At 33.1% G+C, this 26,334-nt stretch overlaps 1 protein-coding gene across 1 annotated transcript; it reads left to right on the top strand.

Annotated features, from left to right (window-relative positions):
* Positions 1 to 244: 244 nt before the first annotated feature.
* LOC139514541 (leukotriene-B4 omega-hydroxylase 3-like) lies at positions 245 to 22,926 on the top strand. Its single transcript, XM_071303909.1, has 11 exons — positions 245 to 506; positions 6,407 to 6,554; positions 7,700 to 7,881; positions 14,310 to 14,434; positions 14,982 to 15,044; positions 16,068 to 16,191; positions 16,847 to 16,976; positions 19,048 to 19,174; positions 20,091 to 20,369; positions 20,584 to 20,649; positions 22,722 to 22,926. The coding sequence occupies exons 1-11, from the start codon at positions 324 to 326 to the stop codon at positions 22,828 to 22,830; spliced, it is 1,536 nt and encodes a 511-aa protein (XP_071160010.1). The 5' UTR covers positions 245 to 323; the 3' UTR covers positions 22,831 to 22,926.
* The last annotated feature ends 3,408 nt before the right edge of the window (positions 22,927 to 26,334 follow it).

Here is a 26,334-nt window from a genome sequence, read left to right on the forward strand (position 1 = left end):
GGGTACATCAATACCAGTATATCCAACGGCAAGACTTTGTAGTGTAAGACCATAATTTAACAAAAGATAATTAATAAGAATCTATGAGTAATCACGCAAATTCATTCACAAATAAATATACTGTTTATTTGATAATCATTATGGATTAATGACCCTCATGATCAGTAATGACCACGCATTATTCATTTATTGAAATTCTACATAAAGCACTGAGTGTTAAATTGTAATGTTATTTTTAACTTATCACACACTCTGAGATCACACACTGTGGGAAACTACCTATAATGAGGTCGCACTAACCTTGGTATACACTTACACTGAACATGGCGAACATAAGCTTTTTGTCAGGATCTATTTATTCAACAGCCTTTTTTGGAATTACTGTGTACATTTTCTTTGTTGTGATTCGATATTTAATAAAATTTCAACGAATGCGACATTTTTTCGATGCTTTGCCTGGATACAGTACGAAACAAAAACATTGGATCCGTGGTAACCTTCATCTGGTATGTAAACATAGTATATCTCCGATAAGTTGAGCCCTGGTCACAACGAACCCACGACACATCTATGCAGCGCCACGACATAAAATTTGGTCAAATAGCGGGTCATCTGTGATCATCCTACGACAGTCGCACGATATTTTCAGCATCGTGGTGCTGTCGTGTGTATTGAACATGCACCTTTTTTGCTCTTCGATTTTTTATCGTGTCAATGTCTTGTGGCTGTCGTGAGAGTGTCTTACCACAGTCATGCGACTGTCGTGCGACTGTCGTGCGATAAACACATTGTCGTGGGTACCAAAATGAATCATTTTGATAAAAAAAAAAATCGTTCCATTGTCGCACAAGTCACAACTATCGTACGACAATCTCACGACTGTGGTAAGACACTCTCACGACAGCCACAAGACAGTGACACGATAAAAGACGCTCGCACAACATTGATTGTCTGTCGTAAGACAGTGGTACGTTCGTCGTGCAACACATTTTTGTTTTATATAGAAAAATACAATTCGGCGGGAATGTCCGTAATCTCCTCCCCGTCCCCCGTCACACTGACGATATTATCAGCAGGGTCGTCTCCAGCTGTTTCCGAATCGTCATTTGTCTCAGCTTGTGGTAGGGGGTCCTTTGTCTGGTCAACATCATCCATGTTTTCTGCTACAACCTATCTTTTGTTATTATTTTTTTTCTGGGGCATCCTGGTTTGAATTCGCTGAACAATTATAATATAAACTAATACGAAAAAGTCGTTTATTTGTACCGAACTTATAATGACACTGAACAATATTATAAGTAAATGGCAAAAGGCACGCAAAAAATCGGACCAACGCGCGAGTGACCCACGACTGTTGTGCAACACTTTTTTACAGTCTTGCGACAGTCGTTCGACAGTGGCACGACAATAAGACGCGCATCCCATGACATGAAAACCTAAAAAAAAAAATGGCCCCAAACAACTCAAGACTGTCGTATTACTGATGCACGACTATCGCACGACTCACTTGAGACAAACCCACGACAGTACCATTACATTTATTTTCTTCCTTACTGTACCCGTCGTGTAACCATCGTGGACATGTCGTAGCTGATGTGACCATTCGAAATATTTTTTTGACATTTTGCACGACAACTATTTTATAGATTTTCCACGACTTTGTCGTACGATCTGTTGTGACCGGGGCTTTATATGTCAAGGTTATTGATAGTGTTAAATAAAGTATGCTATACTGCCGGTGTGTTACATGATTGAATATGTTATTTAAAAAAAATTGTCGAATTTTCACTACACCTATGTTATCTTTTAAGCTCACCTTTCCTGAAAGAAAATTTTAGCTTTTTCCATCATTTGGCTTCCGTCGTCGTCCGTCTAGTGTCAACTATTTGAGATATCTTCTCCGCCAATTCTAACCACATTTAAGCAGAATGATCCTTTTGATATTTAGAAAAAAGTTTGTATTTTATTTTCTGTTTCATCAACAACAACTAAAAAAGCCGCCATGGCTAAAAATAGAAGATATGGTGAGATGTAGTTTTTTTAAGATCAGATCTAAAGAAGGGTAAACATGTTCATATGATCAAGCTCTATCAGCCGTGAAAGCAGATGATACTAACAACCTATTGTTGGATTGCTGCCAATGAATTGGTAATTTTAAAGAAATGAATAATTTCCCGCCAAATTCTAAATGGCTTATATATCTCGAAAGCGCACTTCATATTTTTCTGCTTATTTAAATCCTTTATTTGTATACTAAAAAGCTTGTTATTTTGAAAGAGAGTACTTAGCGAACATCCTTAAGGAAATTGTACAGTTAGTATCTTGAATATTATTATAGATAAAGATAAGCTGTAAACAGAAAAATTGCTAAGCAAAGTAAGATATACGAAAAGACCAAAATTGTCAGTTAACCCCTTAAGGACTTATTGCCCCTTAAAGACAATTTACACAATTTGTAACATTTAAAAATCTTGTCCTCTGAAACAATTCGAAGTTTTGATCCAACAACAAACATGGCCACCATGGCTAAAAATAGAACATAGGGGATCAATTTAAATCATTTGGTTTTTTTGCCTAAATCTAAAAAAAACCTACAGCAGTTAGAGCAAAATTGAGAGGGAATTGAAGTGATAAAGGGGTCATGGTCAATCTGTTATAAATTTTAAGACAAGTTCGACAACCCATTGTTGGGCTACTGTTGGGAATAGTTTATTTTTATTAAATTTAACTGTTTTTGGCTATTTCTTTAATATTATAATAGATAGAGGCGGAAGTATAAATGGCAATAAATGTTCAGTTAAGTAAGATCTATTATAAATAAGTCAAGCTTTTATGTAACATTTTTGTAAAAGTCTAATTACTTTTTTTCAAATATCTAATACTCAAAACCTTTAAAAGAAAGTTCCATAGGGTATCAAATGTATAATAGGTTTTATTTCATCCTTTAAAAACATAGCGACAGTTTCTAAAATTAGACCATAGGGGTCAAATGAAGGTTTTGGCTTTCATCTCAAACAGCTAAAGCAGTGTAAAACTGACATAGGTTAAAGTGTTATAACTGTTTTTGCTCGTTTTATGTAGTCTTTTATTTTTATATTTATCAAAATTTCCAAGGTGTTATTAACCCAGGCCGGTAGAGAGAAACTTGGATCATGCCAATTTTTCCTGGTGAAAAACTTGATTAATCCAGTCCACCCGAAAATTTTGGCATTTAGAAAAAGGACTAAAGGACACCGATATAAACCAATGAAAGAAAAAGAAGCATATTCTAACTCCGCTGATATGTATTAAACCGACAACACAAACCCTAAACACCTCGAATTAAATTACTAGTATTTAGACCCTGTTCACTTGTTGTATGTTGGAACCATAATTTGTAGTTTAAAAAGTTTGTAGATTTTACTCAGGATATACAGCCCATTTAAAAAATATGGAGATATATATAGTCTACAACAAAGAATAAAAAATATGACTACATGTTCCTGGCTTGGATAAGTCACATAAAGATTGGGCGGGGCTTACATCAGTGACATCCCTTAACCTTAGGCATTGGTAACAATTATACACCATACAAACCCAAGACGATGGTGTAAAAACAAACTGTAAAATTTAATTTGGAAAGGACTAGAGACTCATCAGATCAGAATTTAACGTTAGTGCCGACAAATACAATATTCCAAAATATTCTTCATGTAACAACCACAAACGACAAAACAAATATTTGTGAATTATATATTTGGTAAAAGTAAATGTTTAAATAGTTTGAAATAATGAATCTCCCGACTTCACAATTGTTCAGTGATCATACAGGTTAAATTCAATGAAAATTAATGTCAAACATTAGACACATACATGTATACTATACCAGTTGCACGGAAATGTGCACGTCTAAAAACTGAATATCACAAAGGAAAATTATCAGAGGAGTACAATGTCCGTCTCTCTTGTCGTAAAATATAATGACGTTGCGCACGATGTTGGTACCAATTCCATTTTGCTATAGATTAGCATAAAATAGATATGTAGACTGGTCAGTTCGATGAAAATATAGTGCTTTCTGATTGAATTCATCACATCAGACTTGAAATTAAAGAAAAAAAAGGAACCGAAAGGAGTAGGTCCGGTAAGACCCCTTTTTGGCCCCAAAATTTAGCAGTTTTACAAAATTGTTAAAATGTAAACTTTTAGTTATTTATTGGACAGTTGAATGCTTCTGCTACATAAATATGGGCTGTTTTTGACAATACAATGCACATATATCGGGTTGTAGCACCATTAAGTCATGCTAAATTACTGAAATCTTCAAAATTCTATCATTTTAGTTAAATTTTAGACGGTTTCTTTGTAAAACAAAAGTGGCCGCATTCGTGTTCATCCTTAATATTGAAATGTAAGTTGTATTTTATGATAATACATAACATATATAAAGGTTGTGGATGAACACGGATGCGGCCACTTTCATTTTTGACAAAAACCATCTGAAAAGTGACGTTTTTTTGCATACTTGAGAGATTTTTCATATTTGAGCTTGAATCGGATCGTTTTAATGACTAAATCAGTTAAAATCTTTCACTTATACTAATTAAATCAAGTGAAATAGACACTTAAGTCTTTAAAAAGTGGTCAAAATCTTTCGTCAGATGAAACTGAAATTTGAGGCCAAAATGAGTCTTTACCGGACCTACTCCTTTAAAATACCTGGAATTATTACACTTAATTATCCCATGTCCAACGTTTCATTTTGTTTACTACGGTATTTTTTCTCCGATCATCGTAGAGCTTCACAAGAATATTGCTATTGTTATAGTTATTCGCGTGTTAAAGCAAAAATCAATATAGCTGGAACCGTAATCCTGAAAATGTTATTTTTGTAAACGGTCTGCAAAATGTCCAAGCATATATATGTAACAATGTGCAAGGTAAGTATATTTCGGGTTTGCGCATTTATTATATTTTGATAGTTTTATTACTTTTCTCCTGGTTCGTGACTTCAAAAAGTATAGCCAACTTGTCCCAACGAAAAAAAACCCGCTGTATTTTCTTGAAAATTATAGTTTTTAACCAGCTGTCTTTCAAATAAGCATAGTTAGATCATAGAAAATAAAACTTGGCGGTAAAGGATTTTAGAGAAAGGAAATGGAAACGGGAAGAAATGAAACAAATGTTTAAGGAGTACATGTACGCACAAATATACATAATTATGCAAAAAATAGGAGAATATGAATTCCAAATCTAATTTATATCAAAATTAAATCTGTGTACATTTGGGAATTAATGTATCGAATTCATTCAGAATACGAACTGCTGCCGAAAGGAAAATTATCAATTATGGCCTCGAAAGACTGACAACTTTTGTAAATAAATATTCATTATTAAAACTATCTATACGACCACTTTGAGCTTTATTTGTAAAACTATATATTTGTTAAGGGGCCAGCTGAAGGACGCCTCCGGGTGCGGGAATTTCTCGCTGTATTGAAGACCTATTGGTGACCGTCTGCTGTTGTCTGTTCTATGGTCGGGTTGTTGTCTCTTTGACACATTCCCCGTTTCCATTCTCAATTTTATGCATTTTTTCAGTCAAATCGAAATCGGTTACCAAATTCACAACAGTAAGTTGACCTCATCAATAATATGCTTGAACGCCTGAAACTTTCTTTGAAATCGTCGAAATCGCCTTATTTTGAGGAACGTCGTGAAACGCTTTAAGTAGTACCAACATCGTGCGCAACGTCATTATAATACTTTCTATGTTAATCGATATATCTAAACCAAGAAATATGAGAGATAGTGATTTTAACATTACATCTGTTTAAAGTATATACCCGTTGATGAATAAAACCCCTTCCGTTTGATAAGATTATACGAAAAGGTAGAGGTATACTGAGTAACAGCTCTCATATTCGCTTTAGGAGATACTAACTCACTTCACTTTATATAAAATTAATATGTATAGATTATAACATGGCCTTTTCCATATTGGCCCTGGTATCATCCCGAGACTCCCATATCGGCCTCGAGGCTTTAGCCGAGGGCCGATATGGGTCGAGGGATGATACCAGGGCCAATATGGAAAAGACATGTTATAATCTATTTATCACATATCTAAGTTCTGCAGAATAGAGACACAAAGTTCAATTATTACAATTTAATGAAACATAACAGGTAAAATTTTAAATTTTGTATCACAAAAGTGTCGTTAAGGACGCATTGACGTGACGTCATTTGGAATCAGGGCACAATATGAATATCGTCTTTTTTGCCCCGGGCAATTTTGAGGTTATTGCATATGCAAAACCCAACGTATTCGTAACAAATATGTGATAAGATCATATATAATATACTGATGATATTTAATAATTTATTTCTGTCAAAAGGTAATATGCTTTTCTTTTCTTTATAACAGTATGTCAAAAATGATAGCATAGACGTTAATCAGATAAATACTCTGACTCGAAGATTTCCTAAGTTCTACCGTGTGTGGTTTGGACCATTTACACCAGTTGTATCATTGGTACATCCAGATTCGGTTAAGGTATTGCTTAAGACCGCAGGTATGTATGATTCTTTGTACTTTTTATCTGCTTTTCTTTATTATATTCTCGTATTCCTAATATATGTATTCTAATTTTGTTATGCCTGAGAAAACAATTGCACGGGCAAGATAAATCGAGCCTACATTCCATGAGCGTCGTAAATATTTACGATTGTCACAGTGGTTTAAGGTTTACCATTCGCTTTCTTAAACTCTATGGAAATTTTCAAAACAAGGGCGGAAGCTTTTTACGGATAAAGACGCAGCATCCATAGCAGAACACCAATTAAAATTAAGAATGGAAACGGGGAATGTGTCAAAAGGACAACAACCCGACCATAGAGCAGTTAAACAGCCGGATTTTCGAACTGAAAAATTGCAATATCTCCATACTTTTCTTGAAAATCATATTTCATCATTGGTTTTCTTTTTTTGGGGATAGTGCTATTTTATTCCGTTGTACGATATGTTGTATTCCTATTATTTTTGTATTTATTTCTTTCAGCAACGGCCTGGTCTTTTCGGAGAAAATTGTTTTTATTTAAAATTTTCTAATTATAAATTGCATATCTTAATTAATCGCATGGAGAGAAAAAAAATGGCAAATAAGAAAAGTGCACAACTTTTTAGAGCAAAATGAATGAGTTGAAACACATGAATAAAAAAATATGTGAGATATATGTCACAAGTTCATATAGACAATACAGTATCATAACACAATAGATTGGGATATATTTTTGGACTATTGTTCTTCTAAAAGGAAGATACATGACAGCTTATACTTTTAATTGTGCATGAGTCTTGTATCTTTTACTAAAAATATCAAATAACAAGGAGAAAAGTTACCTACAGGAGCATTCAAAAACCATAAGATTAGAGACCAAGACTACAGTAACAAACTCCAGTTAACTATTATGATACACTACACAGACAAACTCAAGATTGAACAACACGAACCTACCCAACAACAACAAAAAACAGAAATAAACTATGGAAATTTCAAACTTTATTAAACAAATAAAAACAAAAAATCATGCATATCTTCATTGTTATAGCATTATTTTGTCGATAAAAAGTTTTCACTGTTGATTACTCTGGACGAGACTTTTTTAGGAATGCATGTTCTGTTTTGTATACCAGTTAAACTGTTTTAATATTATTAAGAACCAAAACCTGTTGGTCACGGACCAACATACAGAACTCTGATTCCATGGCTTGGTGAAGGCTTGCTAATAGCAGGAGGGTCCAAATGGGCAAGATCACGTCGACTTCTTACACCGGCTTTCCATTTCGAAATTTTGAAAGGATACCAGACAATCAACAATCAGTGCGTAGACATACTAATAGTGAGTCTTTATTTACTAAAAGTATAAAACAAAAATGTATGTCTGTGTACTAAATAACTTCTAAGTGTAAGATCTCGTGTTTTACTTGTGTATACATAACATAACAAAGGATTCTTTCAAATAGTCGAGCATATCTAGACGTAAAACTCAAATGTTTACGAATAAAATGTCGATATTGATTACCGATAATCAGGTTTTGCACAAGGACATAGATCTACGTTTTTTTCTGATTGTTATGACGTCTTAACGCTAAGTCCGTTTAATGTACTGCTTGATACTTTAGTCTTGGGAGAAAAGTTGTTTTTTTATGAGTTATAATTTGCTTTGATCTTTACTTCAGTAAAAAGTAGTAACATAACAAAAATACGGAACTTCAAGGAAAATGGAAAACGGAGAGTCCCTTAAACCCAAGTCCCACTAGACCACGTCGGAGCACACACACCACGCTCACCGCGATATAAAATAAATTCAGATCGCGGTGAGGTCGTGGTATCAGCGGCATGAAAATTTAAATCTTTCTACTACAGTAACTGTAACGTTAAACAAACTATAACAAATGGCACACAACGTTTACTACACTTTGGTTAGAAAGAAATGCACTCTTGATCTCTTAATAGATATATGTGAAGTTGTAAACAGTTTCAGAAAAGGTATCCCTCCATGCAGGGGATTGAAATTCTACTTTGGTTCAAATTTTGGGGAAATATGTGACATCTTTGCACTCTTTTTGCAATATTTTTAAGCAAATACATGCAGGTTGTTGCCATACAGGAAAAAGAAAATAAGTATATTTAACCACTCAACTACTGGATATCAAATCTATGAAAAAAACGTAGTATGAAATTCAAAACAGTGTAGCTGTGGCCATTAATTGACACATTAAAATCATTCATTGACTGGGACAATTTAGGTGAACGTTTGTATGTAACGACCAATGCTCACTATGTACTTTTTAAAGACACTTAAACTATGGGGTCACCAAAGGTTCTCAACACCTAAATAAAGTAATTCGAAAAATTAATCAGAAATAACACGATATTTTGATTTATATCAATTATATAAATCAAAACACAAAGGTTATTCCTGATTAATTTTTCGAATTATTTTATAATTAAAGGCGTTAAGAAACCTTTGTTGACCCCACAGTTTAAATGTCTATCGTAGGTACGTCATGAACAGTGGTTGTTACAGACAAACGTTCACGTAAATTGTCCCAGTCAATGGATGATTTTGATGGGTCAATCAATGGCCACAGCTACACTGTTTTGAATTTCATACTATTACATACTTATGCTCATATATTACACAAGCAGTATGCTTTTTGTAAGAAAGCAAGGAAAAGGGGATGGCAAAGTTTATGTATATTGCTATCTTACATAAGTACTAATCCAGTGACAAATCTCATTTTGTGGTGTCATTCCCAAAAAAGAGCAATACAACTACCATTACATATCAGTATCCACTATGAGGAAGTTTTTATAAGCATTGGGTTCCTCCTTGTTAAGTCAGTTCGAGTCTCTCATACTGTCCATGTGGTCGGCGTGTCAGCCACTGCCTCACTTAAATTTCTCGGCACCCGTTGCCGTCTACACCTGCTTGTTCGTTTTCTTTTCACTCTCCAAGCTCCGTTACAGCTATTTACCTGTCTCTCTGAGCTCTTACCACCTTGCCCACAAATTCAATTGCTTTATTTCTATATAGATATTTTAAATGTATGATTTTACTCGGACCTTCTACTGAATATAACCAAATATACGGAAAATGTATCCATGGGATACTGAAAATACCCCAGCTAGCATATATAACATTATGAAGGGTCATTACTCAAGAACGGCCAACCAAATTCGCATTTGAACTGTGTTTTATGGAAATAAGCATTGTGTATACGGCGTTTCATAAAATTTGGTTGAGGCAAAATAAGATTAGAGAACGAAAACTAATATTGTTGGGACAAGGGTAACACGAAATGCCCACTCTGAAGCAACGAGGAATAAAGTTTCGGACGTTTTAATACTAAAATTGTGCATACTCGCGATTATCCCTACGACCCATATACGATCAGGTCGATCTGGTCTGGTCGAGATCAGACTGAGATCGTGAAAAAAATGATTTGGTCTAGCTAGTCGAGTAAAGATCGTGAATTGATCGTAATTATCGAATAAATATTCATTTTGTTGTCGGGAAGGAGTCCTGATGGGGATGTGAATTGTCGAGTTAAGGTCGTGTCGTGAACAATCGGATAGCGTTCGGGTAGAAGTCGTAAACAGGCCTGATCAAGATATTTGGCTGAGCTTGGTCGTGGAAATTGATCAAGACAAATTACGTGATCGGGAGACTGATCTGACTAATTTGACAAGGGTGTTCGGGATAGTATACCCTACTCGTCATCGATCTGACCATCTATCTGAGAGCTTTTGACATGTCAAAAGCAATCTAGTAAGGATCGAGAAGCAAGTCACTCGAGAAGAGATAGAGAATTCGTCGAGTAGCGGTCGAATTGATCGAGAAAGGATCGTGTAGAGATCGAGATTGGTCGGAGTACAACAAAATTTCCGATCAGTACTCGATCATTTCGACCTTTGCTCGACTAAAGTCTGACCTTTTCCAGATTAACTCGACCAATGTCCGATCGGTTCAAGATCACTGCGACTTCTATATTTATTTTACCCCAGACCAAATCGACCAATACCCGATCCCTTTGCGACAACATTGAAATGATCAGACATTAGTCGAGCAAAGGTCGAAAGGATCGAGTACTGATCCGAAATTTTGTTGTATTCCGACCAATCTCGATCTCTACACGATCCTTTCTCGATCAATTCGACCGCTACTCGACGAATTCCCGATCTCTTTTCGAGTGACTTGCTTCTCGGTCCTTACTCGACATGTCAAAAACTCTCGGGTAGATGGTCAGATCGATGACAAGTAGGGTAGACTATCCCGAACATCCTTGTCGATCTAGTCAGACCAGTCTCCCGATCACGTAATTTGTCTTGATCGGGCTTGATCGAGTTGATCTGATCGGCAGTGTGAACCTTGCTTTAGGCAACAAGGTTTTTAGATCGTATTAAAAAGTATAGCTGATTTGTCCCAACTTTCGCAAAACGTAATTGATGTTTTTTTTTTTTTTATTTCATAAAGTAATTATTTGTTTCCAGTTTAATTCGAACTTAAAGAACATTGTCTAGCTGCAAGTTTTAAATCGTCAAAAGTAACTAGTATATTTGTTTGTTTGTTTATAAAATAAAATAGAGAACACCCATTGCTGGCAATTATAAAAAAACAAAGGATATGCAACCAAAATACGGAAATAAAAAAAAAAATAAAACATAAATCCCAAATTGTTAACTTCCTAAATATTTTGCTACAAAGAAAGCAATGCGAAATCGTAAAATATTGAAAGGAAACGGAAGCGGGATGAAATGCAACAACAGGAGTATGTAAAAATGTATATTTAATATGCCAACAATACGAGAATAATCAGAATATTAATTCAAAATCTAATTTATATTAAAAATAAATCTGTGTAAATTTGGAAATCAATGTATCGGATTCATTTAAGCGAAGTGCTGCCGATAGGAAAATAATCAATTATGGTCTGGAAAGACTGATGAATATTAATTAAAAAAATATCTATGCGACCACTTTGAGTTTTATTTAAAGAACTATACATTTTTTCAGACAAACCGAAATTGGTTACCAAATTCACAATAGTAAATTGACCTCATGAATTATAATATGCTTGAACGCCTGACAATTTATTTGAAATCGTCGAAACGCCTTATTTTGAGGAACGTCGTTTACCAACATCGTGCGCAGCGTCAGTATAATCGGGGTAAGAACGTGCTATAATCGCAGTAGAAGCGTGGTAAGATCGATTTGCAATAGGATAACTCGTGGTATGGTCGTAGTAAGAACGTGATGAGCGTAGTAGGAGCATGGTTATCGTAGAAAGAGCGTTTTGAGAACGTGGTTTAATCGTAGCGGGATCGTTGTAGAAGCGTTATGAGGACGTAGTATCATCGTGAAAACAACGAAAATTAACATTTTCATGCCGCTCATACCGCGACCTCACCACGATTTGAATAAATTTGAGAACGCGATGATCGTGGTGCGATCGTGGTCTAGTGGGACTTGGGCTCAAATAGCAAAATTAAAAACTCAAACACATTACACGAATTGAAAACAACTGCCATTTTCCTGAATTGATACAGGTATTTCCTTATGTAAAAATAGTAAACTGCGAGAACTCTTTTTTTTGTACTTCGTGTCTTTTGTTCTTATGTAATTAGTTTTTGTGTCTAGTAGTTATACATTCCGATACACAAATTGCATCTTGTGTTACAATTTGTTCTTATATTGTGCTTTTACATCTCTATCCCAAGGTAAGGGGAGGGTTGAGCGCATATAAGCATGTTTAACCCCTCCATATTTCATTTGTGCCGGTCACAAGTTAGAAGCCTGGGGTCGTGTCAACGAAGCTGTCCTAGGACTAGGACATGTCTTAGGATGGTCTTAGGATAGGTCTTAGTCCTAAGTCAGGTTAACGAAAGTCTCCTAAAATAAGATATGTCCTAAATTTGGACCTAAAGTTGGGATATACAAATAGTATGAAATTCAAAACAGTGTAGCTGTGGCCATTGATTGACACATTAAAATCATTCATTGACTGGGACAATTTAGGTGAACGTTTGTATGTAACGACCAATGCTCACTATGTACTTTTTAAAGACACTTAAACTATGGGGTCACCAAAGGTTCTCAACACCTAAATAAAGTAATTCGAAAATTTAATCAGAAATAACACGATATTTTGATTTATATCAATTATATGAATCAAAACACAAAGGTTATTCCTGATTAATTTTTCGAATTATTTTATAATTAAAGGCGTTAAGAAACCTTTGTTGACCCCACAGTTTAAATGTCTATCGTAGGTACGTCATGAACAGTGGTTGTTACAGACAAACGTTCACGTAAATTGTCCCAGTCAATGGATGCTTTTGATGGGTCAATCAATGGCCACAGCTACACTGTTTTGAATTTCATACTAGGTGTCTCAGGATAGTCATAAAGGTTACAATGTCCTTAAACGTATTAAAAACAACAAATATAACACAAACTCAATACTAAGAATACTTATACAATATTAAACAATCATACTGTTATTAGAATTGAATTAATAAATCAAAATATTTTCAATATTTGTTAAACATGTTAAAGATTCAATTGTATTACATTAAATTATTTCGTGCTGTTTATATTGAAGCCTGAAAAATACTATCATTATAAGCAACATATTTTGCGACTAACCAAAACGGTGCAATATTAATTTAAATATGGTAAAACGTTGACTTCTTTTCTTTCTTTTTTTTAACTAATCAAATATATACAAATACCGAATGATAATAATCGTGGTCTTTGAGAAAATTCAGTTATTTATAAGAATGAATTTAAAAACACTCATGCATATGTAAAAAGGATTCTGTCTGATTAATGTCTAAAGTTAGCCAATTTTAAAGGCATGTCAAAACGAAGTAGGGCTAATTCTCCAAGAATGTATGTATACCAATATAAAAAAAGAAGCTGTGGTATGATTGCTAATGAGACAACTCTTCAAAAAGAGACCAAATAACACAGAAATTAACAGCTATTATATGTCACCATACGGCCTTCAACACTGAGCAGCGCCCATACCGCATATTGAGCTATTAAAGACCACTTTATCAATCATTTCAACAATTCAAACGAGAAAATTTACGGCATAATTTAAGAACAATAAATTCACGAAAAACAAAGATGTATCACAACAACAAACGATAACCACTGAATTACAGGATCTTTACTTGGGACAAGCAAATATATACAGAATGTGGTGGTGGTGGGGGGGGGTAATCATGTTAGCGGGATCCCAACCCTCCCCTAACATGGGACAGTGGAGTAACAGTACAACATATAAGAAAGAACTATAAATATCAAAAAGGCTTAACTCATCAGATAGATACAAAAAAAATACATCTAACAAAACACATAGACATTAAGTACTGATCTGAAAGTATTTGCAGTCACCGACAGCTAGTTCAAAAACAATAACAACTAATAAAACAAAATCCTGTATCTTAAACTAAATCCAGTTTGGGCAAATTAAGTTTCCAATTAAAAGATGAATTTATGAAATTATGTTGTTTTAAAATTGAAACTGAAAATAGAATGAATTGGACTGCAGTTTCAAATTTTACTTTTGCAGTGATTATTTGATTTACGTTTGTTCACTTTACTGTTTGTAGTAAAAAAAAAATATGAAAGGTACACATATATCGATAAAGAAAACAATGTTCTTTTTGGGGAAAAAGGGGGGGGCGTGCGAGTGATTTTGTATCATGCATGGTTAGTATAAATACGTAATTTATCTCCTATCTCTCTTACAGAATATAATGGAGAAGTATGCAGATACAGGGGAAAGTTTTGATTTATTCCAACTCATTAGTAACTGTACCCTAGATATTATTCTACAGTCAGCATTTTCATATAAAACAAATTGCCAGCATGATAGGTAACATAATTTTACTGATTTTGTGTTTCAGAGCTTGAAAGTCCACTGAAATTTACTATAACTTCAATTATTTATTTTCCTAAATAATTCGATATTCCAGATCTTGGTCCTGTCTTTTTTATTTCCTTGATTAAAGGCTTGTCACTGACAATGAAGTTTTTAAACCAACTGAAGGTTCTTTAAAGTATATTCTCTTGTGCAAACAGTTGTTAAACATTCACCTTCAGTTTACTAGTGATTGTGTCAACGAGGATAAATTTGATAAACCCTTTCAATCAGTCAAACAACAAATATATGAATAAAAAAATATAATAGATTAATTATTTACGCTCAAATTTTTCAGTTAAACTTATACTTCTAGGTCGTAAATCTTAACTGTTTTGCATCCCTATTTTTATCATCGCGAGAACAAGCTTAACTTCTGTCTTAAGACTACATCTTTGTAAACGTTTTAAACACATCCCTATATTGAATCACGAAAAGGTTGGAATCAAATTGCATTATTTTGTAAAAATAGATTCACGAATAAATATATTATTATTTGTAGACTACAGCACTCTTACTGTAAGGCGATTACAGAGGTAACAAAATTAGCTGGTCGAAGAAACAGGTACATTAATTCCCACGTCTCCTTTTTATTCACACTTTTTAATGTTGTATTCATTCTTTTCTTTTGAATGAATGTGTTTGCCTTACATGTATTTCAAGATATAACTGTTACAAACATTTTAAGGACGATGTATGTTTTCGTAGACATTTTATACGATTTAATGGATCTCTTCTGGATGTTTGTTTACAATTAATTATTTTAATACATTTCATTTTAATTTCCAGTAGCAAGCACGAAAAAACAAATGTATGAAGAAATTGTATTTTCTTCAAATTGTAACGTTTTGAACACACTTGGTTCATATACGGAATATGATCAAATATGCAATGTGATGTATTTGCTATGGTTGAATTCTTGAAAAAGCTTTCAGTAACTGCGAGTACGCTTAGATCTAAATTTCTTGTCTTTTTTGTTTTTATGAAGGGTTTTATGGGCTTTTATCGATCTGATGAGTTTAGTTCTTTTCAACTGATTTTTGTAGTTTTGAGCACGTGTATACATAACATGTACAATAAGATAATAGATTATTTTAATGACAGATCCATGCGTATTGCGATCACCGGATTTTTACGAGAAGGGTCACGCTGAGTTCACTGCATACGGAAAGAATATTGGCGAATTGTTTACTGGGAGCAAACAATTAAAAAACAGTAAATTTCTAATAAATTTGGACGTAAAATAGATTTTTTTTTACAAAAAAGTATATGCATATATACATTTATATTTGGAGCGCTCTTCCGGATTTATCCTCTAACATCAGGTACGCTAAAAAAACAAGCAACATTAAAGTTGTTAATATCTGTGTCATTTGGTCTCTTCTGACGAGTTCTCTCATTTGCAACGATATTACAACTGCTTTTTAAAAAAAATATAAAAACCAAAGTTGTACTTGAAAACGTAAGAAACAATAGTATCTAAAGTCCGTAATAAGCATAGCCAAATCAATCTTAGAACAATAATGCCATAGATTTGAACCTTTGTAAAAACAAACTTTTGTAATTTAAAGTTAGTTGTTATTGACAGAAATCCATTGATGATGTTTGATATCATCTATAATATGACTTCAGACGGGAAATTATTTAAACAGAATTGCGACTATATTCATAGTGTCGCAGATAGTGTGATTGATAGTAGAAAAAAAATACTGGTAAGTATGATCTTACTGATATTCCTTTCGATGTAAATGTATATTTTTTACAATGAGTTCATGATTCCAGTTACAATAAGGATATAGCATAATCGAAACCTTTCAGGCTACTGTACATATAAATAAGTTAGTATAATCATTTACTCCTTTTGTGTTCCTCTTGGAAATGCAAAGTTGTTTGTTAAATCGTATTTTCATCAAATAAATTAAAAGAAAACGATATTCGAACTTTAAACTTTCAAATTAAACTTAAACAAGGTCTGCATTAAACTCCTGTGCTCAATAACACGGTATTTTATCACTTTCCAATTTGGTCGAATTCTTTTATTCATACGCATCTGCTTTGCCAATGCATGTTATTTCCAATGAATGTTATTACCAATGCTAGTTATTGCAGATGAATGATATTGCCAATAAATGTTATTCATGCCAATCAATGATATTCATTGGATAATTTAACACTTTTTCCTTTTTATTGTATTTTATGATAAATTGGAGTTCAAACTTGTGTATCGGTACTTTTGTTGACTAGTGTAGATTGCCTTCTCTTCTCTTCTATATATTTTTATATAGGAAACATAAATCAAGATTTCACCTTCTATTTTAGAGAAAAGCAGATGCATACAATCCTTGTATATCTTAGTCTTATTTACAGGACAATGGACAAAAAGACGTTAAGAAGTATTTAGACTTTTTAGATATTCTCCTTTCTGCTAAAGATGAAAATGGAATTGGAATGAGTAAAACTGATATAAGAGCTGAAGTTGACACGTTTATGTTTGAAGGTAAATGATTTCATATTTATTTTTTAATTGTGGACAGGGTATTCCAAAAAAAACAACACTTTATCGTCGCCAGGATAATTGGGTACCTTTGTTGGATCGACATCAAGTCGAACAAAGTCACGTTTGTTTGTTTTACGTTAAATTAGTCACTCATGTATGTGTTACTTTTCTAATTGATATCGGTCGCTTAAATTTGTTGTACTTTATTTCGATTTTTATGGTTCGTTTTACTTATATCGTTCGTTTAGGTGTTATTTTATATAAGTCGCTGAAGTTTCATTTACTTTAAGTCTGTCACTGAGGGCACCTTATATATTGGTTGCTGAGGTTTAATTAACTTAATGTCGGTCACTGAGGTACCTTATATATTGGTTGCTGAGGTTTGATTAACTTTATGTCGGTCACTGAGGTACCTTATATATTGGTTGCTGAGGTTTGATTAACTTAATGTCGGTCACTGAGGTACCTTATATATTGGTTGCTGAGGTTTGATTAACTTTATGTCGGTCACTGAGGTACCTTATATATTGGTTGCTGAGGTTTGATTAACTAAATGTTGGTCACTGAGGTACCTTATATATTGGTTGCTGAGGTTTAATTAACTTTATATTGGTCACTGAGGTAAATTATATATTGGTTGCTGAGGTTTAATGAACTTTATGTTGGTCTTTTAGGTACCTTACATATTGGTTGCTGAGGTTTGATCAACTTTATGTTGGTCACTGAGGTACATTATATATTGGTTGCTGAGGTTTATTTAACTTTATGTGGGCACTGGTGTACTTACATATTGGTTGCTGAGGTTTGATCAACTTTATGTTGGTCACTGAGGTACCTAATATATTGATTGCTGAGGTTTGATCAACTTTATATTGGTCAACAAGGTACCTTATACATTGGTTGCTGAGGTTTGATCATCTTTATGTCGGTTACTTAGGCACCTTATATTTTAGTTGCTGAGGTTTGATCAACTTTTATCGGTTACTTTAATAGACACATAAATATTGGTTGGTGAGGTTTAATAAATTTTATGCCGGTCACTTAGGTACCGTTTATTGGTTACTGAGGTTTGATCAACTTTATGTCGGTCACTTAGGTATTTTTTAAAATTTATGTCGGTCACTTAGATATTTTTTAATTTATGTCGGTCCCTGAAGTACTGTATATACATATAGATCACTTGTTTTTACTACTTTGTCAGTCGCTTAGTTATGTTTTACTTCGTATATCGGTCGGTAAACGTGTTTTACTTTATGTCAAAATCGTTTAAGGTTTGTTTTACTTCATATTGGTCGATGATGGCTGTTTTTACTTAATTTCGGTCACTGATGTTGGTTTGTGTTAGTTTTGTTTCGGTCGCCGGTCGCACATCGAGCATAAATTTGACACTATTGAGCGTAAAGTGGCCGAAAGGACACCCCAGTTCAAACAGGTCATGAAATAAACAATATCCTTCATCAGGAATGGTTGCTGCTACCTTAGCAACAAATTAGTCGACTATTGGCAGGAATCAGAAGACGATAAGATGCGGTTATCCGTTCGAGTGGAGGCTTAGTACAAAGCACTAATTATTTGACGTATGATGTTAACAATCATCTAAAGAGTAATGTTGAAATGTCTGACATTGTAAAGTTCAATTACAGTAAAAGTTGTAAAATGCATTTTTTTTTACAAAAACACTCCATTTTGTTATAAAAAATTTGGTTAGATAAAACATTTTTGTTCATACATTTTTTGTTCGTTTTAATGTCAATGTTACCATTAACTACGTTTCAATATTATGTTACAAATATTTTATCCTATTCCATCCAAAATAAGAGGCTGATTTTCAAGTTTTAAAATATCAATGTGTTGCAATACTTTTTTTCCATGTGTATATGTGAAAGGGCGTTTTATACCCTTTTATTCGATACAAGAAATGTTTTTTTTTCTCATGATATTAAATAAATTTTAAAATCAAGATATTAACTGAAAGACTTTATTTTGTTGAATTCTCGTGCCTGAAATTTCGCTATGTAATTCATTGAAATAAATACAAATATATACTAATCAACATATATTATAATATCAGGACATGACACTACAACCAGTGCTATATCTTGGATACTGTATGATTTAGCAAAACATCCAGAATATCAGAAAATGTGTCAGAATGAAGTTGACAAAGCACTTGAAAATAATCCTGGTTTTGTAAAATGGTACGTATAATATATGAAAAGTTAAACGTGTGTTTAATTGTCAAAGTTTATCAGACGTGACCTCAATAATACAATAATCAACACAGAATCATGGAGCGCGAGTGAGATGATAGACATGGAATAGAGCATGTTAATTTCATTTTTTTTTTAAATATTTTTTTTAGAGTTTAATTTTGTTAGTTTAACTTTGCCTCGACAGTTTTTATATGATTTGATGTATTAAATCTTTTAATTCATTTAATTCCTGGAAATATGATCAGTTTTAAGATAAATGTGTGGTATATTATAATTTACCCATAACAATATTTGTACACTTTGTAATCACATTTAGAATCTAATTTTCCGAAGAGAAGATATGCTACCGCACGAAAAATCTTTATCTCTAAGGATGCATGTAACGTTCTTTTTCAATGTCAACAAATATATTTATGTTTTACCTTGATAATGATAATAATGTCATAATCGCAAGGGTTTGACTTTTACAGATTAAAAAGAGACAAAAATAGCAAGATTTCAGAATGGACAACAAAAGTCAGAAGTTAAAAAAAAAACGACCGGCAAATTACGAGGAGAAGAAAACAACCGCCCACAAAACAAGACATAGAATCTAAACACCAAAACTTCCAGCCGAATCATTTGTTTATTATTAAAACATGATTTACAATATGTTTTGTCTGAAAATTAGAGAAAGATGTCTTACATACCTAACATCATTTTATTAATCAAGGGATATTTCGATACTGCATTTGGTCTGCCCAAAAACAAATGTTAAATTAACTACTTAAGTTATATGTTTTAAGAATGATGAAATGTGCCTGCCTGCTGTCAAAGGGTAGCAATCTGACAAATGGTTAAAATTTCATATAATATGTATATCATTGTGCTTCTTCATAAGAAAATAATAATTCATTTTCAGGGAAGATTTAGGAAAATTCGAATTTCTAACACAATGTATAAAAGAAGGAATGAGGCTTCATTCACCAGTTCCCTTAATTTCAAGACAATCCACAAAAGAGTTCACTCTCGAAGGAATTACTTTTCCTCCGGGTACTTTTTTCGGTATCAACATATATGGTCTCCATCACAACCCTGCTGTTTGGACAGATCCAACAAAATTTGATCCAGATCGCTTCTCAAAGGACAATGCTACAAAGATGGACTCTTTTGCATTTACTCCATTTTCTGCCGGACCAAGGTATAGTTAATCTATTACACACACACACACTTTATCATGATTAATATAAACACATATTTGATATAAACAAATATAATATGTATAATATAAGCAGATAGCAAATCTTTCTTAGGGTATTAATATAATTTTATTTCAGTTTCACTCTACTTCTGCACCTCCTAGTGACTCAACTTGAAATATAATTCAATCAATTGCCATATCTTTTACTTTATAGGAATTGTATTGGACAACATTTTGCAATGAACGAAGAAAAGACTCTTATAACGAGAATACTTGAAAGGTAATATTTAATTTTTAATTATGTTTATGAAATTTATTTGATTTTTTTGTTATACACACTGTTTATTTTCGAACCCAACACCACACTAACGGCAATCTAAATTAAATTAAATCAAATCAAAGTTTTATTTATTGTAGATATATAGTAAATAAATTTACACAAGCTCTAGTGAGCTTTTAAAATCGACATTATAATAAATAACACACAAGCAAATGACATTTAACAAAACACACATATTAAGATAAACATACATACATTACAGCAAGATAAAGCACATACATGACATAAGCAGATAGAATAATACTGTTCATGCAGATAAAATATAAAATCATAGCTAGCTCATTTTAGTATAAAAAAAGGAAAAAAGCAAAGCTAAGCTCAAATCACAAAGCTTTAATGGCATGCATTACATTGGCATGAGCTGCCATTCCAGGTCTGTATTAGATTGGAAAATTGAGTTAGAGAATTGTCCTGTCTTATGTGGTTTGGCAGCTCATTCATAATTGTGCAGCACTGAAACGAAATGAATTAACCCATATCTCGTAGTTTTAACTCTCGGTATGTCAGCTGTATCCTTAGATCTAAAATTATAACGTTGATTTTTCATATTTATTAGGTCATGAAGATAATTGGGATTTTTCTTGTGTACTATTTTAAATGTTTCAATTCCAATTGTTCTAAATAAAGGCAACAGTAGTATACCGCTGTTTAAAACTCATTAATCCATGGAGAAAAAACAAAAACGGGGTAACAAACTAAAACTGAGGGAAACGCATTAAATATAAGAGAACACCGACACAACATTAAAACGTAACACACACACACACACACACAGAGAGAAACGGACTAAGCATTAAACAAAATCTTTTGTGAATAGCAATTAACATCAAAACCAAATTCATGAATTTGGGATAGATAAGTACAGTGACACGTCTTATATTAATGTGAATTCACACTTAAAAATCAAGAGAAAACAAACGTCACAACGGAAACACAACGTTAAAATGTAACACACACAGAAACGAACTATAATATAACAATGGCCATATTCCTGAATTGGTACAGGACATTTTTAAGGGAAAAAAAGTTCTAAGTCTGCGAATATTTAAAGATGTGGAAGTTTAGAAATCAAAAGTAAATTTTCATAGCTGCTTATATAGTCTTCATATATGAAGCAGAGTGGTCTTTCCTGTAGTTTTTCAATTTTGTGCTTATTTCTGTCACTATAGAAATGCTAAATTACCGGACAATGATTATTTTAGAAAGAATGAAATAGTAGTAGTTTAGAAGCTTTTTTATAAATTTGTGAGATATGTTTACCAAAATTTAGTTCACAGTCTATCGTTACACCAAGGAGTATAACATCTTCATTACATGAAATTTTATTGCCTTCTAAACTAAAAGTAAAATTAGTCTAACATTGTTAATCAAAGTCTGATGAGTTAAACTTAACACATGAACCTATCATATTTCTGTAACAACCATCATATACACTCGGGACGAAATGCTTGAGAAATCACCAATTACATACGATTGGGAGCAGTCCGAATGAACGGCTTACAGATCTCATTCGTCAGCAAGGTCGATATCTACTGATATATAGCTTCGTCACCTGTAATGTCACATCCAATAGCAAATGTTAATTTCTAGAAACTTAAAAGGACTGAAATAAAAACTATGATGGACATTTGAGTTCATCATAGTATGAATCATTTTTCATAGTACCATATTATATATCGTCTAAAAGTAAAATAACAAACATACCAACTCCTAGGAAAATCCAAAACGAAAAGTTTTAAAATGTTAAATCAATAAATGAAATTTATTGACTTTTTAGTCCTACCTTTAGCTTGTCGCCTTAATATCATCATTCGTTATAGGTAGGTATTCTTTGACAGTCATTATTATGTACATATCTGAGTCTGCACTAAGTATTATAGACAAATCAAGATTTTTTATCAAGGTGTTGTTAACAAAGCGAAAGGAGCACGTCATATTAGAATGTAAACTTTCTCTTTGACTTACCTTAATTAATTTTGATGTGTCGAATTCTAACTATAGTATAATTTTAGATTTACATTAGAACCTGATCCTGACCATACAGTTTCTCCACATATGGCAGCTGTTATGCGATCTAGAAATGGAATCAAATGCATTGCAAAACGCAGAAAGGAACAATAATAAGATAATTTCACAACTGATTTAACGATCAATAAAGAATCTTTCAATACAAGTTAATGTATTCAACTCAATAAAATTGAGAATGGATAATGAGAATAGCTTTTTTGAGTAATTTTAAATCTTTTGTTCACAATTTTTTATTGAACAAACAAAAATGTATTGCGGTGACAGCTAAACGAGGAATGGATATACAAGATATGGCAATATCCACCAAAAAAACAAATGACCTTGAGGTCAATTATAGGTCACCATACAACCCTCGAAATTGAGAAACCCAGCATAGTAAACTATTAAAAGGCCCTGAAATGACAAATATAAAAATTTTCAAACAAGAAAACTGACGGCCTGATGTATATACAAAGTAAAGAACAAAACATAAAATACGTTGTACAGCAAACAACTACAAAATTTAATTATAGCCTTCTGAATAAGACAGGCACATATTTGCACCTGTCCTAAGTCAGGAATCTGATGTACAGTAGTTGTCGTTTGTTTATGTAATATATACGTGTTTCTCGTTTCTCGTTTTGTTTATATAGATTAGACCGTTGGTTTTCCCGTTTGAATGGTTTTACACTAGTAATTTTGGGGCCCTTTATAGCTTGTTGTTCGGTGTGAGCTAAGGCTCCGTGTTGAAGGCCGTACTTTAACCTATAATGGTTTACTTTTTAAATTGTTATTTGTATGGAGAGTTGTCTCATTGGCACTCACACCACATCTTCCTATATCTACATATATACATAATATGGTAGGATTGAATATGATTGCTTCCGCGATCCGCTCATAACCCGGGGCAGTGGTGTAGCAGTACAATATAATACCAAACTATAAAAATCAGTCAAAAAGGAAAGGTCAAAAGAAAGCACATAAAACCTTATCAAAACATAAACGACAACATATCTGAGACTATTTGCAGTTACATCGAAGAAACTGTAATCTTAATTGTTTATAAAGATGGTATGGAAAGCCACAGTGAACCCCCCCCCCCCCCCCCCCCCCCCCCCCCCCCCGATTATTATCATTTTTCCTTTAAAAATACATGGATACAAATAAATCTTCGGCTTTTACAATCCCTATTATGAATTCTAACGTAACGGTACCCAAATTGCACCGAGTACCCAAATTGCACCTATTTAGCAAAACTAGTAGCGAAAATCTTACAAGATTTCATAGAGACTAAACAATTTGTGTTTTTATGATTTGATACTAAGCACATCTTTCAACATATGTAAAACTATTTAGATATGCACAAAACGTTCACATTTATCAACAGATGAAGTATTTCAAAATCGTCGGCTTTTCAAAATTGTCAGCTTTTTAAAATCTTCGGTGGTCGGCTTTTAAAAATTCACCGCCGATTACTATATTCTAAAATCTTCGGCTTCCCCCGATTATTATAAATTCTACAATCTTCGGCTTTTCAATATCTTCGGCTTTTCAAAATCTATGATAAGTTTATTGTTATATACTCTTGGCCTTCGGTTGTTATATACTCTCTAGTCGGGTTGTTGTCTGTTTGACATATTCCCCATTTCCATTCTCAATTTTATAGTTCTTCAAGACCAGTAACCATCTATCGATAAGTGCTTTAATTTCATGTTCAGAAAAAGTGATGATGTAATGACACTCAATAACAAATATTTTAGTGCAATAATGGATCTGCTTGTTGTTTTTTTTCTATATGAAATTAGCCATCTTTACATTATTTTTCCCGTATTGTGGAAGGCCGTACGGTTACTTCATTTGATCTTTGGTGGATAGATGTGTCATTTTCATTTACTAATATATGGATATGGGACATTAGACTAAAATAAATTTATTACAATCGTGACGATTTCAGATTTCCAATAGTCAACATCATATACATAGACACGTTTAACACAAGGCTTATGTTCCCATCCTACTGACTACATGCACGTACTCATAACTGATTTAAAACTACGTTAACATAAAGTAAACTACATTTGATGACCTCTTCTCCAACCTGATTTTAGCAGTACGTTTCTAGTCAATGGATTTATCGAAAAAAAGTGTCTACTTCATTTATTATAATTTTTGTTGATGGAAAAATTCATCGTTATAATGAATTAGACAAATATTCGCAGTCTGTGACTTTCTATAAAATGTTGGACAGAGTCCCTCTTGCTAATGTGTCTTCATATTCCTATTTCAACGCCTATTTGTGTAAGCATATAAAAGGTATATTTGACTTAAGAATCATTACGGTAGATTTCCTCTTCAATCTATTTCACAAAAGCGGCAATTTAAAAGAAAATAAGTAAAAAGATAATATGTCCACTTCATAATATTTACGCTCTAAACATAATATGGTTTATTTTAGATAGATTATATGATACACAAGTTTTGATAGCATAACGATTGCACAAAGAGGCAAGAGTGTCAGAATTTTACATGTTTCTTTCAATAATTATCCTCAAAATATAAATGTGGAACATTCTCATTGGAGTAAAATCAAATTGATGTTTGGTAAAGTCGTGTATTGCTTTTCCAAGAGACGGCCTTCGTCTGAATTTATAAAACATGTAAAAAAGCCAAAGTAAAAAATTTGAAAACAACACATTTAATAATTCAAAGCGCTTTTCTGGATTTACCTTCATCATCATTAGGAACGCTCAAAGCCAAACATTTGAAATCCAAAGATGTAGCAATTATGAATTAAAATGTTGTTATCAGCAACATATTGATCCAAATTCCTTTTTTGGCATTTATTTATAAAATGCCAATATCACACATTGAGTCAAATCCTTTGCTGATCTCTGCATCTATTTTTAAGGATTTTTACAGTTATCAGATATTTTCTTTTGATAAAATGAATTATCGCTATATCTTGCTGACTAAAAAAAATCCTTTCTCCGCGTAGTCGAGTGATATAAAAAAATATATATCACCAGAAACTAGTGGGCACATGGCGTTGTCAATGAAATTGACATGACATTATCAACGTCATCATAGATAAAATAGCGATAAACAGATTATCACTGGTCATCTCTACTCAATTGATTATCTCACTTTCAGCGTCTCTGCTCCAGCGAGAAAATCCACCTCGTTGAGAGGATCAACGATAATCTCTAAATACTTTGAGAAGTGTGTTGCGTTTTGTGTATATCATACGCATATAAATAGATACTTATCTTGTACAGTCATAACCGTATAGCTGTCTCCGTGGTTTTATCTAAATATATGAACATTATATTAAGTACAAACCAAACGTACTGACAAAGGCAGTTGAATTTGATGTATGCCTTTTTGTGCTACTTTGTTACATTTGTTGTTTATGTAGTGATATTAAGATGATAACACAATATTGACTGTTGTACCCCTATTTTTGACATTTTTACTCTTTGAGTATGTTTGTTTTGTTCATGCATCGTTGACAATGTAATGGAATTTGATGCGACTGTCATACAAGTGAGAGGTTTAGCTAGCTATAAAACCAGGTTCAATCCACCATTTTCTACATTAGAAAATGCCTGTACCAAGTCA

Source organism: Mytilus edulis, chromosome 3 (genome assembly GCF_963676685.1).
Source record: "Mytilus edulis chromosome 3, xbMytEdul2.2, whole genome shotgun sequence".
Taxonomy (NCBI): Eukaryota; Metazoa; Mollusca; class Bivalvia; order Mytilida; family Mytilidae; genus Mytilus; species Mytilus edulis.

Bases quoted from the DNA above. Each gene is read 5' to 3' on its own strand.
- LOC139514541 (XM_071303909.1), top strand. From the start codon at position 324: ATGGCGAACATAAGCTTTTTGTCAGGATCTATTTATTCAACAGCCTTT. The intron at 14,435-14,981 runs GTAACATAATTT...TATTATTTGTAG, and splicing joins ACAAATTGCCAGCATGATAG to ACTACAGCACTCTTACTGTA. The intron at 16,192-16,846 runs GTAAGTATGATC...TCTTATTTACAG, and splicing joins ATAGTAGAAAAAAAATACTG to GACAATGGACAAAAAGACGT.